This window comes from Panulirus ornatus, chromosome 14, assembly GCF_036320965.1.
Source record: "Panulirus ornatus isolate Po-2019 chromosome 14, ASM3632096v1, whole genome shotgun sequence".
Classification (NCBI taxonomy): Eukaryota; Metazoa; Arthropoda; class Malacostraca; order Decapoda; family Palinuridae; genus Panulirus; species Panulirus ornatus.
The window spans coordinates 11,889,801-11,906,399 of record NC_092237.1 but is presented as its reverse complement, the minus strand read 5'-3'; the positions used below and the strand labels follow the sequence as shown (position 1 = coordinate 11,906,399).

The 16,599-nt window shown below is 47.7% G+C and overlaps 1 protein-coding gene across 1 annotated transcript in view; it reads right to left on the bottom strand.

Moving 5' to 3' along the window:
* The window catches only part of IRSp53 (Insulin receptor substrate 53 kDa), a 217,929-nt gene that overhangs the window by 33,370 nt on the left and 167,960 nt on the right, over positions 1–16,599 (bottom strand). Inside the window, 2 exon segments of the mRNA XM_071669639.1 lie at positions 1,446–1,507; positions 4,766–4,858. Of these exon segments, the coding sequence (XP_071525740.1) occupies positions 1,446–1,507; positions 4,766–4,858 (155 nt within the window).

The following is a 16,599-nucleotide window of genomic DNA, read 5'->3' as shown; positions in this document are numbered from 1 at the left end:
TGTCCATAAAAGAGCACCATCACTTCAGGGCAACCCCGAGGACGCCCGGGGAAAGCCCTGCAGTGAACAGGCGAGACGCAAAACACACGAGGCAAAGGGCCTGAGCATAAGCCGATCTCTCCACACCCCCACCCAGCGTCCCGAGAGCAACGCACAAGAACGTCAGTGCAAACCTTAAAACCTCTGAAGACGCTGAGGGTTAAGACCGCACAATAGACTCTAAGGATTCGGAAGCCGTCGACGAAAGAGCCGCAGCCGCCGAAGAGCCTCGGAACCTTCAAAGACGAATGAGAGACAGACTAGTGAAAAGTAACCCGCAAAAGTTCACACCGAATCGCCAGCGACAAATGAAGTTCCACGGGAAGAGTTCAGTAGGGAAAGCCTGGTTATTCTCTGCCCTCTGGAAGAGAGGACGAAAAGAATTCCACTAAAGACAAACGAAAAGGAATACTGCATCGTATATGAGCTTGATTGACTACAACAGCGATCCAAATCCTCCTAGTGTGATTTGTGGTCGACCCCCTCGATCGCATGGGGCAGTCAGTCCTTCGGAGGGAGAATGAGAGAATCTGTAACAGATCTACATGTGAATCTCTATACGATTTTACCACTTGGTGTGCCTCACGTCCTACCATGGATCAATCCACCACAACAACACTGCAAAGGACTTGGCTGCCACTGGGTAGGAGAGAGAGAAAAGCACCGATGACGAAATCATTCAACAAGAGATTTCTACAACACACTTCTAAAGCACCTAGACTCAACAGTAACGTTCGCAGACGGCTCCAAATCCCCGTGGTGGTGTGGGCTCTGAGGCGGCGGTGAGCTGTAGAGTGAAATAATGTTATCGCTGGGATACCTACGTCCCGCAGCTTCCGTCTCCACCGCTGGGCTTTAACCCAACCCATCTGCAATTAAGATGACAGGAAAGTTCAACTGTCGCACTTCGTTTTATATTCTCTCGAAGTGTAGTGCAGCGCGAGCCGTGGAGACAGACTGAACTCAACACAACCCACTGGTGAGGGAAATCTAAGGTTGGTTTGCATTGATTTCCGCTCGACTCAGTAACACTCTCTCTCTCTCCTCTGCTCGGCTCCCTCCCCCTAACTCCTATTGGCATTTGTGGGAACGAACGACCTGATCAGTAGGCAAAGGCGGCAACGACTACCTCCTCTAAATCTCGTTTTTTCCTCCCCAACACAAGAGGTATGAAGCCCTGAATGAGAGAATGTCCGCGAGACAAATGGTGCTACGAATGGCGACACACGAGACAGAAATAACAACAAACTGTTAGAGATTCAGGAGAAGCTTAGCTGCATCTGGGTGAGGAATCTATTACCACCTGCTGGCGTTCCTTCGCTCCCTGTACTAAATCTTAAGCCTTCCCTCATCCTCACTCCACCCTACTCCCATCCCTGACTCCCTCGCTGGCTGACGGTACTTACAATGTTCATCTGCTGTGACTGCACCTCCTTGTAGACGTCCACCATCTGCATCAGGCACATCCCTGCAAGAGTGAATATCCTCCGTTACTCCAGGTCCACACACCAGGGGAAGCCCTCCATATTTACTAACACAGCTGTCTCTGCTCTCCCGCCTTATCTTATTGTCTTGGGTTTTATCCTCCAGCCTTTACCTCTTATCTGGGGTCATTCCTCCAGCCTCTGATCTTATCTGAGGTCCATTCAAAAGCCTCTAATTCTTGCCTGGGGTTTATTCTACAACCTTCAGCTCTTATCTGAGGTCTGTCCTACAGTCATTAACACTTATCTGGGTCTATCATACGGCCTTTGGCGTCTATTTTACACCCTTTCGTACTTTATAAAGTCTTAATAGAGTTTATTCTACAGCCTTTAGCTCTTAGAATCTACGCTACAGTCTTTAGATCTTACCTGGGGCCTATTCTACAGTCATTTGTTTTTTTCGCAGAGTTTATTCTACAGCCAATAGATCTACCTTGGGATCTATCTAAGTCTTTACCTTAAAAAAAAACATTACTTGTAACGAGTAATTTCTTGTCATAAAGCTTACCCATCCAATATTTTTTTTTTTCAATGCTCATAATATCATCATTACTGTAGTAACACTGCAGAAAGGTACATAATTCCAAAGCGATCAGGAATTAAATTTGGTATAAAGTAAATACGTTGCACCATGAATCAATTTAGCACGGAATTGCCTTCTGGTCATGTGTCTGACATGCGAGTGAAATACACTAAAGGAATGCTGCATGTAATACAAAAACAGCGACCCAACACGCGATCTGTGTTTCCGCTGAAATATATCATGCAGACCAACATAGTGTGGCAGCCAGGTACACCAAGAGGCTTCAGACACTAGACACATAGGCATACAAATAGATATAACAAGAGAGAGAGAGATCGCATACACAGAAACGTACACATATGCACACAAATATACGTGCGAACATACACACAAATACATAAAAGACGTAACAATACACACACACACACACACACACATGAACATCTTCGTCAGACACACATCCGACCACCGCTCCATGACACTCTACGCTCCTTCACAACTGTACCTCAAACAATGTAAGTTATAATTGAATTTGTTATCACATGTAACAAAGGTCTCATTTGACGCTTGACTGGTACATGCCCTGGGCCTCACTCACCAACCGGCACTTATGAGGTACCATCGCTCGCCAAAGTGGCATTCATGAGGTACCATCGCTCGCCAAAGTGGCATTCATGAGGTACCATCGCTCGCCAAAGTGGCATTCATGAGGTACCATCGCTCGCCAAGTGGCATTCATGAGATACTAACGCTCGCCAAGTGGCATTTATGAGGTACTAACGCTCGCCAAAGTGGCATTCATGAGGTACCATCGCTCGCCAAAGTGGCATTCATGAGGTACCATCGCTTGCCAAAGTGGCATTCATGAGGTACCATCGCTCGTCAAGTGGCATTCATGAGATACTAACGCTCGCCAAGTGGCATTTATGAGGTACTAACGCTCGCCAAAGTGGCATTCATGAGGTACTAACGCTCGCCAAAGTGGCATTCATGAGGTACCATCGCTCGCCAAGTGCTACTCATGAGGTACCATCGCTCACCAAGTGGCACCCATGGGGCTCCATCGCTGATCAAGTGGCACTCATGAGGCGCCACTACCCATGAGACACCGCCACTCATGAGGCGCCACGACTCATCAGGCACCGCCACTCATGAGCCATCATGAGTGACAAGAGCCACTCGCTGCGCCTTAAAAAGTTACTTCACTGCCCTCACACCCACGAAAGTAACCGCAGTGGCTGCAGTGTAATGCAACCATTATCTTTTTTTTTCCGTTCGTTACAAAATACTTTCACCGTTCGTTAACCATCTAATAACTACATCCACCTGCAAACGGGATATGGGCCTGGCCAAAGCCAAGTACTGGCACTCGACACGCCGGAGGGTAGAGAGACTCATACGGATATAAAGGTATGATCTTAGGCAAGTTCGAGGGGAGAGCTGAGGGGCCTCCCATATGTATGTCTATCAGTGCATACGGTACAAGCACAGTATATAGGATGAACCAGTAACGAATCAATCCAACATGAGTTCTTACATATATCAAATAAAAGCCCTTAATAGAATTATCTTTATCTGTGCCTATGTTTATTTTTGGCTGTCGAAACTCGCACCTCTCTCTCTCTCTCTCTCTCTCTCTCTCTCTCTCTCTCTCTCTCTCTCTCTCTCTCTCTCTCTCTCTCTCTCTCTCTCCATTTACGTCTGTCAATCAGCAGGACATTATCACAAGGGCTGCGCCACCCTGGCGGGGTGATTGCCAGGCAATACCTCCACTTCCGAGTGATGGAACAGGTTTATCAAAACGTCTCAGCACAGTCCGCATCGCAGGGGTGGACACACCATCAGTCACAACGGAGGTTCACTCCTCTTCCACACACACCCCACCCGCAGGAACACAGATGTGGCCTCCGTCGTCAGCAGGGCCTCCGAAACTTATTCCGTCTTACAAGAGAAGGAAAAAAGTCGTCATCAAGGAACACTTTAAGAGTAACATTCTACTGGTAATGACCTACTTGTATGGCACGAGGAGGGAGGTCTACACTCGTGGAGTACCCCTATTAGTGTGCGTGATTACCTATTTGTACGGTACGAGGCGGGAGCTTGTAACACTCGTGGGTCCTCATCTATGATGTGTGATTACGATCTATATATATTACGAGGAAAGAGAGAGCTCTACTCTCTTGCTCCCCCGTCTCTCAATCTTGTGAAGGTAGAATGTGTTTGTGTGTGTGTGTGTGTATATTTACACACACACACACCAGCCTAATCCACGTACTCATTGATGAATCAGCCCCAAGGGGGAAGATGAACAAATGGGGGTGGCTGTGAGTCGACTGTCGCACCAGGATTCGAACCCGTGCGTATGTGCGACACGGTTATATTAACCTCCGGGTCAATTTTCCTTAGGTAAGCTTATCTAGGTCTGACAGTGCAGTGCAGGTCCACACATGCTGTTCTGGCGACCGCAAGTCGCACTCCAGGTCAGCAACGGAACGAGGAAACCTCCACTGATGAATAGTTTCTGGGGCGCGCTCCTCCCACCGCAACCGAGCGGACATAACAGATACGTAAACTTTACAACGCACACCCTGCATACGCACTCACATACACACCCCACACATACACAACCACACACTCGACACATACAAGCACACACTAGAACACATAAGTACACACTCGACTCACACTCTCACCGCCGTCACCTCACCAGTATACTTACCAATATCAGAGGAGCCCCCCCAGAGACCCTGCTGGGAGTGGCGAGCCATCTTCGTCAGCGCCTCCAGGTACACCTTGGACGCCGACATGGCACCTGTGGGAAGGGAGAGTTCCAAGTTAGTGCCACCAACAGTGTAAGATACATAAGTCAAACTCTAACTGTTTACAAACTCTGCCTTTTGTCACACCTTAACAAGATCCCTCATGACACGACATTATGACATGACAGAGCCAGGCCTTGACATATCATATCAGCAGTACCACGACATTATGACATGACAGAGCCAGGCCTTGACATATCATATCAGCAGTACCACGACATTATGACATGATAGTGCCAGCCCTTGATATACCATGTCAGCAGTACCAGAGCATTATGACATGACAGTGCCAGGCCTTGATATGACATGTCAGCAGGACCACGACATTATGACATGACAGTGCCAGGCCTTGATATGACATGTCAGCAGTACCAGGGCATTATGACATGACAGTGCCAACCCAGGACATCAGGAAATGACAGTACCAAACGTCCGGTTCACCAAGTGAATAAACCAAAACACTTTTGATAATTAAAGTGATTAAACCAACAACGTTTTCACGGCCAATACAGTAATAAAACCAAGAAACGTTAATTAGCCACAGACGAGGAACATCCATAAAGGCTTACAATTAACCATAGTGCTTGCAATGAGCATCTTTTTCATATGTTGAAGGCTCCACTCACAGACAAAAGTCTACATCACAGCCGGGCCTTAATTGAAATATAGAGAGAATAATTAAACGGAAAAAAGAAAAGACAAGGGGAAAATAGTGACGATTTTTTGAGAAAGTGAAAAACTTGGCTTTTGAAACGTTTCCGGTCTTAATTGCTTAATACTCTTTGCTACCCGCTTGTGTATGGTCTCTAAATACATTTTACTCAGTGAAATTAATCTTAAAGTAATATTTGAGAGATTCAAGAAGGATGAGAAATATATATATATATATATATATATATATATATATATATATATATATATATATATATATATATATATATATATATATATATATATCATCCCTGGGGATAGGGGAGAAAGAATACTTCCCACGTATTCCCTGCGTGTCGTAGAAGGCGACTAAAAGGGAAGGGAGCGGGGGGCTGGAAATCCTCCCCTCTCGCTTTTTTTTTTTTTTTTTTTTTTTTTAATTTTCCAAAAGAAGGAACAGAGAAGGGGGCCAGGTGAGGATATTCCCTCAAAGGCCCAGTCCTCTGTTCTTAACGCTACCTCGCTAATGCGGGAAATGGCGAATAGTGTGAAAGAAAAGAAAAAGATATATATATATCTTACTCGCCACCGGTAGACTGAGCCAATATCCCCTGCTGAATACGGAGGAGTGAGCCAACAGGTACCATCTGGCGGTGTTTGTGTACCGTCAGCTAAGGTGAGTACCGTGCGGCTATGAGGAGGAGGAGGTGGAGGAGGAGGAGGAGGAGGAGGAGGAGGAGGAGGAGGAGGAGGAGGAGGAAGAAGAAGAAGAGGCGTCACCCACCTGCCGCCAGGGCAGGAGGGGAAAGTAGGGGGGGATAGGCCTGGGTGGGGAGTGGTTGGGAAAGGAAATGGGCTATAAACGCTCAGATGATGGAAGAGCTGGAGGCATATAAGGGGACCTGGAGGAGGAGGGGACGGGAGGGGGAAGGGCGGCAGAAGGAAGGGTAGGTTATGGGGGAGGAGTGGAAGGTGGGAGAGGGAGGGCTACGGATGGCCGGGCCGTGGCGTGAGGCTCACCACCTGACGCACACCACCCAGCCATACGCCACCAGTCTCTTGGGTAAACACAAATAAGTTCCAGGAATCAATGCACTGCTGCAGAGGCCTTCCACTGCCACCCACAACCCCCACCCCCGGTGCTGGAGGTGTGAGTACAGCTGCACCAGCAGCAGCTGCTGCAAGGCCCCATGCGCGTCCCGCTGCAGGCGAAGTGAGCGTACAGCAGCAGAGCCGCCTTCTGCATCAGCTGTTCCTCTCGCGGAGCAGCGTCCCGCCTCCACACTTCCGTCTACTGTTATCAGTCAGGAATTTTCATGAACACCCGCCTCTTCTTGTTATCTGTTGACAGTCACGGGCTGTTATCGTTCCAGCCCCAGGCTCCTGGAAACTCCCAAGTCGTGTGTGATGGTCGGCGGGAGTGTTCATGCAAGGCTTGGTGTACACACACTCTTCAAGCAACCCATCTGGCTTGTTTACTGCGCTTCTGGCTAGTCACATGACTGTCATTTCTTTCTAAACAGATACATGATGATACCTGATGTCCGTAGCGGTTTACGTACATCCTCTCCTTGTCTTCTAACCATCTCAGCACACCCTAGTCCTCTCTCTCTCTCTCTCTCTCTCTCTCTCTCTCTCTCTCTCTCTCTCTCTCTCTCTCTTGTGGTTTCGGTGCATTATACCTGACACCTAGAGAATGGACGAAAGCGAATGAGAGGCCATTTCTTCTTCCGTTCCTGGCGCCAACTGTACATAACTTACCACTACGTTCATAAATCTACTGACGCAACCGCAGGCATCCTGCTGCTCCTCCGCACCTGCCAGTATTATTGACAAGCGTCGGGCCAGTGACAGAGTGGCGACCTGGAGCGGGGCGCTTATGGGCGTGGGGAAGTGAAAGGCACCCACAGTGCACACCTAGCCATGGAGAGGACCTCTCAATAGGTCTCCTCTCCTTGACCCTCCTACACCCGGGGTCAAGCGACGTGCGAGACGTGGGCTGGGAGAGAAGGGGAGTAGTTCTGGCGATGGGTGGGAGCGACGGTGATGGTGGTTGGGTGACCCGGGTGATGTGTGCTGGTGACTGGGTAAGAGACAAGGCGTACTGAGAGGCAGGACAGGAGAGCTAGTGGCGCGGGGAAGGTTAGAACTACTGATGAGGGAGACGAGAGATGTGTGGTGATGGTGGTAGTGGGGTTCTTAAGGGTAGAGCCTTACCATATGATGGAGGAGGACAGGTGTAGCGACGGTGGCTGGGTAAGGAGAGCGGTGCACGAGACGGTCTAGTAGGCGAAAGGTGTGTGTGCTGGTAGCGGGTGGGAGCGGACGGAAGGATGTATTGATGAAGCGGTGGAGGGGGAGACGTGTGCTGGAGATGGGAGTGAGGCGTGGGGGCAGGGTGGGATTGTGGCGGAGGAGAAAGGAGAGAGGGAACATGGTATTGTTATTGTTAGATTCGATAGGTCTGTGCCTGGCGCGGGCCACCATTGTCACACGGGCCACCCGGCCTCAGGGTTTCTTGAATGGGGTGAGGAAATCTGTTCTCAGTGTGGCGGTGGTGGCAACGAAAAAGGAAGGAACCAGTCCCGTTCTGGCGGACCTCCTCCCCCGTCCTGAGCATGGGGGCAAGGCAAGACAGAGGGTGACGAAGCCAAGAGGTCAAAGCAAGACACAGCTTGAGGCGAGGTCTAGGTGAGACAGGACACAAGAGGATGAAGCAAGACCTCTTCGTCAGCGTCCAGGCCACCTGCAGGTTAGAGAGGTCAGGCCAAGTCTCTCACCTCCCATCACATCCACGGAAGAGGGGAAAGGCCCCAACCGCACCCACTTCTTCCTCCCCGCTTCCCCACCACCCCAGGTCACGATACGTTAAGTAGACTCGAGCAATAGACAAGAGAATCAATAATGACGTAAATATTAACGATGCCAAAATCCATTATTGGAAAACCGTATTATCTCCTGGGGGCGCCACAATGGACGGTGAAGAAAGCCGTCGTTCCTTTTAACCGCGATGCGTTTTCTTTTTTTCTTTCCGAGAGAAAACGACATCCGACGTGCACGACGTTTAGCACCATCGTTGCCTGCTGTCGTGCGGTAGCGCCAGACAACCACGGCAAAACCACAATCTGGCTACCAAGATCTACATACGTTCCTTCCCTAATGACACAGTCAACCACGGATGAGGTGAATCAACCAATCACATCCAAGGTCTCTAAACACCAGCTAATTAGACCAACCACACCCCCCCCCCAAAAAAAAACCTCTCCCACCAACCCACCCCTCGCACTAACAACTACCCACGATAAGGGCTAATTAGACCCATGTAGCTCGTTACGACCCCGCCGTGACAACCAACCACGCGGCAGCACGAACCAGACCAACTGGCCTGAGTGAGCAGTGTTGTATGTCACTCGTTAGGTCGGTGTCTGTACAACACACTCACTCGCTTCTCCTCAAATTTGGACTAACATCATACAAAGTCGATCAAAAGCATCTGACTTATATTTCTCTCTTGTGTCTCCCTGATGATGTGATCAATACACGAAAGTGCACTTGGGAACTTATCGTGTTTCATTTTCCCCGTGGACTCATAGGAATATATATATATATATATATATATATATATATATATATATATATATATATATATATATATATACAATCTCTACAGGTGTAGGAAACATTAGCGAGAACAGAAGTAAGAGAAAAATATATACATGACTAAAGTGTATACAATCCCTATAGGTATACGTCAACTTAGCGAGAAGACCAGATCATCTGGGATGAAGACATACTCGTCAGCTCTTTGCATAACTCGAACGACCATTAACCCACACGAGCAACGAAGACCCTTGGCTGCGATGGTCTGACCTTTGACCCCGACTATACGTCACTGGGGCTCCCCAGCACCCTACTGGTGGTCTCTTATATAACTACTAGGATGCAAGACTGGGCTGGGAATACGATTGAGGAGGTTTTGAATAATGTAATTCATTTATAAGACGTACGCGGCTACGGAAGGGATACACTTAAAAGTAATATTCAATATTCAGTATTATTCAATATTCTAACATATTATCGGGGTTTAGATTGAAAGGAGATGATGTGATCAATAATGCAGTGAGTTTTCTTTTTTTTTAACTACATTAATGAGGTTGTTAGAGTCTTGGGGGTAATGTATGGAATATGGTTAATCCATACCAACAAGTGGGGTCGCCAGTTACAATTGGTGATACAGTAGTTACGCAGTCACGTTTTCATATTGTGACTAGAGAGGATCCCATTTTCTCTGGAGAATAAACTTTTTTTGAATTTAAAATTTTGAATTCAAATTTTGCTGACAAAAAAAAAAAAGTAGTTTTCCTTCGAGCGCCTCACGAGTGAGTGGAGGGAAGGAAATTGGAACACTTCTTCAGCGAGGGAGGGAACGGCGACAGCAGCAGCAGCGGAATTCCCGTTAAGAAATTCTTGGGCATTAATATATCTGAAATTAAATGGTCGCGACCTGACTGAGGGTTAGGGGAGGAAATGAGGCATAAAGAGGAGGGTGGAGAAGGGGGGGAGGAAAAGAGAAAGAGATACGAGGCAGAAAGGGAGGGAACGAGGAGCCTAATCCAGGAGGGGTATCATAATCTTCTTTCTTTCCCTCCCTCCCTCCCTCCCTCACACAATCCACTCCAACCGCCCGCTTAGTATACATCATTACAGCCACATCTCTCGTGGTGGCACTTACCGTTTCGCCAGGCTGGTTCTTGGTCAATGGTGCGTGGCCTCCAACGACTGAGATAAATGCTATTTGCTGGCTAGGTTATACCAGAGGCCACGGAATCCCCTATTTGCTGGTTAGGTTATATCAGAGGCTACGGAATCCCAGGTGAAAAAAAAAAAAAACAATAATTTGGTTCGTCCATGACATACTGACTAACTACTGCCCGGCCTGAGCCAATGTCCACAGAACGACAATGAGGCAGTATTTACGATTATACGTTGTGTGAGGGAACCACAGGTGTATTATCTGAGGGCTGGATGTGTCCCCTGCCTGCGTGGACAGCAAGTGGGAGGGAGGGTGGTTGGATGCTCAAGTGAGTGTGTGTGTGTGTGTGGGGCTACAACACGTAGGCGGACAGACACTAACGTCATCACGAAGAACACAACAGTACAGCATATGAGCTGCTGCTGTACCACACAAGGAGGCAAGTTGTCATGGGTCGTGGACCTCGAGTCTCCTAACCCCTGACGCTGCTACCTGCCTCAAAATCTTGTCCGACAGCCGCACCATCTTCCTCGTCTTCACCAACTCTCCTCCAAATTCAACTAAATTTCTCGTGTTTTTCCGACTGACTGATCTCTTCCCACACGCCTGTGCTATCCACTAACACACCTGCCCCACCCCCACTCTACGCTCCAGGCTTCAGGATACGCCGCAAAGAGTGCCTGAATTCCTCCCTCACCTCACCACTGATCATACAGGCTGTGGGAACGACTCCTTTCCTGTTCTCAACCACTGTGGAACAGCTAGGCGCTCCTGCTCCTGTTCCCGAGCGATCATGACCAAAACCATCGATAATTTGTAGACCGATTTCTACCTCTAACCCACCAAGTACTGTTGCACATCTCACCCATTTCGGGTTCTTACATATGCCAGTCGCATCCCAGTCTCATCTCTTGGAACACCCTCTTTTTCTAACCCTGCAAGAGCCTTGTGGAAATGATTCATCAATAACCTAATTGGCCGTTCACAAATCGTCTAGTTTCCTTGGCACGACCACTGCTCCCATTACAGGCGCGATGCTTTTCTCTTCAAGAGTGAGGTCACTCCAACACACATACAGTCCCTCTAAGACCGCTTCTTTTTTCCGGCCATGGCTGTACCGCTCTCCTTCTGAACCCAGAACCGAATGTACCGACCATGGAACTACCACCCCTCTCCTTACTGTATTTGACTCTCAACCAAAATCTATACTTCCATGGACGGTCCTTATTAATCAGATGTTCATGAGGTCAAACACTCCCTCTATGCGAAGGAGGTGTGCCGACCTACCTTCTCCCAGTGATACCTTATAGTTTCGCCTCCCCCCGCTATAATAATTGACGAAACAAAGGCCATTCTTTACGTAAGTTCATACAGTGCCTTCATGTAGCGGGCTCACTCTACCAGATGCATGTAAATGGACAGAGTCTAAGAATTTCAGATGAGGTGCTGTCAAGTCTCGTGTCTGAAACCTATATCTCTTTAGGAAACAAACTGTTTGATGTTCAGTCCTCCTCCTCCTCAATGAAATTATGCAACAACTCCATCGGATTAACCAACCCGCTTTCCCTCCCAGTTCTCACAGCAGCGTCTCCCCTGCTGTGAAAAAGCCGCCGCTCTCCCCCTCTTCCTGTCATTCTCCTCTGGATGATTATGACGAGGTATTTCCCTCCAGAGTCGCCGCTCACTCCCGCGACCAAAACTATTTCCTCGTCTTTTTTTAACGTGATCCGGGTAGCACTCCTCTCTTTATCAGGGCAGGAAGGCCAATAAATGAGGAGGTTTCCCCTCACGCGTCTTAAAGCAGTGTGTAAGTAATTAACAATAAATTAACAGCAAGGTACTACATCATGATGTAATCAGCCTTTATATTATAATCATGTTCTGCACAAAATTCACAAGAGTTCTTTATCATATACACTATAATCAATTTGTAAGTGTCCTTAATCTTGTATTAATTCCAGATATATTGTTCAATATTCATACGATAATATCAATATTCAAAATGTGTTTCTTTTTTTTCTTTGAACTCGCACTAAACTTTAGGTCAGCATTATTGGCATTATTACTTCCCTAGCCCCACAAAATTTCGCTTAACGACCTCCATAAACCCCGCATTACTTCGTTAAGTGACTTACTACGGTAAAAAAAATGATTTTGGCAGTCTTATGATTTAAGAAAAGCGAATATTACTTTTCCTTTCAACTGTGAGTAATATCTTAAAGAGTATTTCATGTACTTTTGCCGGGAAAATATATATTTAAAAAGACGAGGTGCTTGCGTTCGATTGCACAAAGAACCGCCATACGGTATCAGGTTAAATAACATGTATTTTGTTCAAAGCTAAAATATCTACGATCCTTATATTAGTTCCTACGATAAGAAATGATAAACTGAATGATAATTCTTATCTTAAGTGAATGTTTATGAATCTGTAAACACATGCGGAGGAATTTCATGAAAACGAAGCCTTCTGAGACAGAGTCGGACGCAACCGTAATGGCGTCGACCCCCAACCCAATCAATTTCTTTAGAAAACGGTCGTCATTTTATGAGCCAATAATAACAGTATCATAATACCCTTATTATTCTTTTATTACATCCATTCCTTTCACGCTGTAAGGATTCCTCAACGTAAATCCCAAAGAAAGGGGTAAAAGAGTTATTAAAATGTCATATAAGACATTGGCGTCCCTCCCTCCCCCAAGTAAATGCCCATTATGCAGTGTTGCCATAATGATAATCTCCTCATTCACATTGTTACTTTCGTAAACCATTGTGTCAACTTCTCGCGTTACGGAGCTAAGAATTTGCACGTGCCATTTCCTGTATATTATCACCCCTCTGTCATGGGCGTGTCTGAGGTTAACGTGGAAAGGTTAGCGATTAATGCAGGATGTTGCTATTGTGGGGCTTCCAGTCCCACACTTGGCTCAGTCAAACCCTTCGAGGATACGCCCACCTTCTTGCTTGGGTGTTGGGCTCGCCTTCGCCTAAGGAGTGTATCTGCAAGTCTGGCTGCTTCGTCCAGTGTTGAATTACGTAATCTGTACAGTACCAAGTCTGTTTCTCGTAGGGGCTGGTGGCCTATCTCTTGAATTTTCTCTCTTAAACAGCTTTTTATACTTTTCCATACTATCAGCATTTACAATTCTATCACTTTTCTTTTTTCTTTCATCCATTCACCCACTTCTCAAACTCTGAAAGCACTTCTCAACATTTTTTCCCGTTAAGTTTCTTGTTTACTTTCATGTTATGGCATCTGTGTGTTCTATCTATTTCATCTGATGCCATCAAGATGGTTTACAATAGTTTAAAATCTTCTGATTATGTCTCCCCCGACTCTTTTCTCTTCCTTGGTCGACAAATCTATGTCATCTAATTTTTCACTATAATAAAACTTTCTTAATTCGGGTTAAATCTTTACTGCCTTCCTCTGGACTTTCTCTATTAGCTCTCTTGTGCATTCTTAAGTGTGTGTGTGTGTGTGTGTGTGTGTGTGTGTGTGTGTTATCCCTTTGTCCAATTGTCTTCGTGCTTCCTGCTCCGCCTGCGGATCACCCCGAGCAGGCACAGCTTCCTGTGTCCTGCGTGACTTTCCTGTATACACCTCCTCCCTCCCGACCCTCTGCCACCTCCTCCCTCAGGTGGTGGTGAGGACACAACAGTCCCTGGCCAGACAACAGGGATGGCTATCCAAACATCGAGACTTCGTGACATATTCCCACGTACGTGTCACGGTCTGAGGTCCTGGGATGCTGAGTAGACAGACGAAATGATGTGAAGATGCGGTGTTAAAGCCACACTTGCAAGGTGCTGATGTAGAGTTATCACACCTGCAGGTGTTGGTGTAGAGTTATCACACTTGCAGGTGTTGGTGTAGAGTTATCACACTTGCAGGTGTTGGTGTTGAATTATCATACCACAGGTGTGGTGTAGAGTTATCACATTTGCAGGTGTTGATGTAAAGTTATCACACTTGCAGGTGTTGGTGTAGAGTTATCACACTTGCAGGTGTTCGTGTAGAGTTATCACACCTGCAGGTGTTGGTGTAGAGTTATCACACTTGCAGGTGTTCGTGTAGAGTTATCAAACTTGCAAGTGTTGATGTAGAGTTTTCACACTTGAAGTGTTCGTGTAGAGTTATCAAACTTGCAGGTGTTGATGTAGAATTATCACACCTGCAGGTGTTGGTGTAGAGTTATCACACTTGCAGGTGTTCGTGTAGAGTTATCACACCTGCAGGTGTTGGTGTAGAGTTATCACACCTGCAGGTGTTCGTGTAGTTATCAAACTTGCAAGTGTTGATGTAGAGTTATCACACTTGCAGGCGTTGGTGTAGAGTTATCACACTTGCAGGTGTTCGTGTAGAGTTATCAAACTTGCAGGTGTTGATGGAGAATTATCACACCTGCAGGTGTTGGTGTACAATTATCATACCACAGGTGTTCGTGTAGAGTTATCACACTTGCAGGTGTTCGTGTAGAGTTAGAGTTATCAGACGTGCAGGTGTTGGTGTACAATTATCATATCACAAGGTGTTCGTGTAGAGTTATCACACTTGCAGGTGTTCGTGTAGAGTTATCACGCTTGCAGGTGTTCGTGTAGAGTTACAGTCATCACACGTGCAGGTGTTCGTGTAGATTTAGAGTCATCACACGTGCAGGTGTTAGTGTAGAGTTACCACACGTGCAGGTGTTCGTGTAGAGTTATCACAGTGGCTGCAACAGCCGACGACAACCTCCCCCCCCCCCCAACATCCCTGGTGGTAACGAGTCTCCTGTTATCTTCAATCAACATAGTAGTTCATCAACACTTTGCTGCACCTTCGGGGGCGGGGGGCTCTCGCCGGCCTGGCCTGGCTCTCTCTCTCTCTCTCTCTCTCTCTCTCTCTCTCTCTCTCTCTCTCTCTCTCTCTCTCTCTCTCTCTCTCTCTCTCTCTCTCTCTCTCTCTCTCTCTCGCCATCAGCTGCCTCAATAATGTTCAGCCTCTGTGCTCCTGCCTCAAGGGCAGAACCTTAATTATCATTTTAAGCATCGGTATAATACATGAAAGGGGGAAAAATCTTTTACCCCTTCCCCCTCTCTCTCTCTCTGTAACCATCTCTTCCAACAGAGGTCAATACAGCTGGTATACCGGCGTCAGCTCATCTTCCTCACCCCACCCCCCCTCTCACCATCCAGCTGGTCTTAGCTCTCCCTTCCCTACTACCCCAGCTGGTCTCCACGCTACCTTCTCTCTCTCTCCCCTCACCACCCCAGCTGGTCTCCACGCTACCTTCTCTCTCTCTCCCCTCACCACCCCAGCTGGTCTCCACGCTACCTTCTCTCTCTCTCCCCTCACCACCCCAGCTGGTCTCCATGCTACCGTCCCTCACCCCTCACCACCTCAGCTGGTCTCTGCTCTCCCCTCCCTACCCCAGCTGGTCTCCACGCTACCTTCTCTCTCTCCCCTCACCACCCCAGCTGGTCTCCATGCTACCGTCCCTCACCCCTCACCACCTCAGCTGGTCTCCGCTCTCCCCTCCCTACCCCAGCTGGTCTCCACGTTACCTTCTCTCTCTCTCCCCTCACCACCCCAGCTGGTCTCCATGCTACCGTCCCTCACCCCTCACCACCTCAGCTGGTCTCCGCTCTCCCCTCCCTACCCCAGCTGGTCACCACGCTACCTTCTCCTCTTTTCCCTCACCACCCCAGGAGCTGGTCTCCACGCAACCTTCCAGCCTCTCAAAAGACCCGTCTGTTTAGTCGTTCCAGGAGGAGGAGGAGGAGGAGGAGGAGGAGGAGGAAGAGGAGGAGGAGGAAGCTCCCACCCCCCCCAAGCTCCGGGCCTGGGGTAGGACCAGCAACAGATTACCATAATAATTGGCACTACCTTGCTGCATCGTCCCCTCACCCTAGCGCCATTTTATCAGCCCGCCAGAGAGAGAGAGAGAGAGAGAGAGAGAGAGAGAGAGAGAGAGAGAGAGAGAGAGAGAGACGGCCAGTTCACATGGTCCTCAGATTTACTGTCTGTGCTGTACGTGTGGCATCCTCCATCCTCTGCCCTACTCCCTTCTTCTCTATACTTCTCCATTTTCTTCATTTTCCTCATCTTCTTCCTCATTACCACTGTCATCATCTTCTTCTTTTCCTCCTCCTTCGTCTTTTTTTCCTTTGTCACCATTACCATCATCATCTCCTTCAACATCTTTCTTCTTCTTCTTGTTAATCACCATCATCATCACCATCGTCATCATCTTCTCCTTCTTCATCTTCACCATCTTGTGGTTCAGTGAGAGAGAGAGAGAGAGAGAGAGAGAGAGAGAGAGAGAGAGAGAGAGAGAGAGAGAG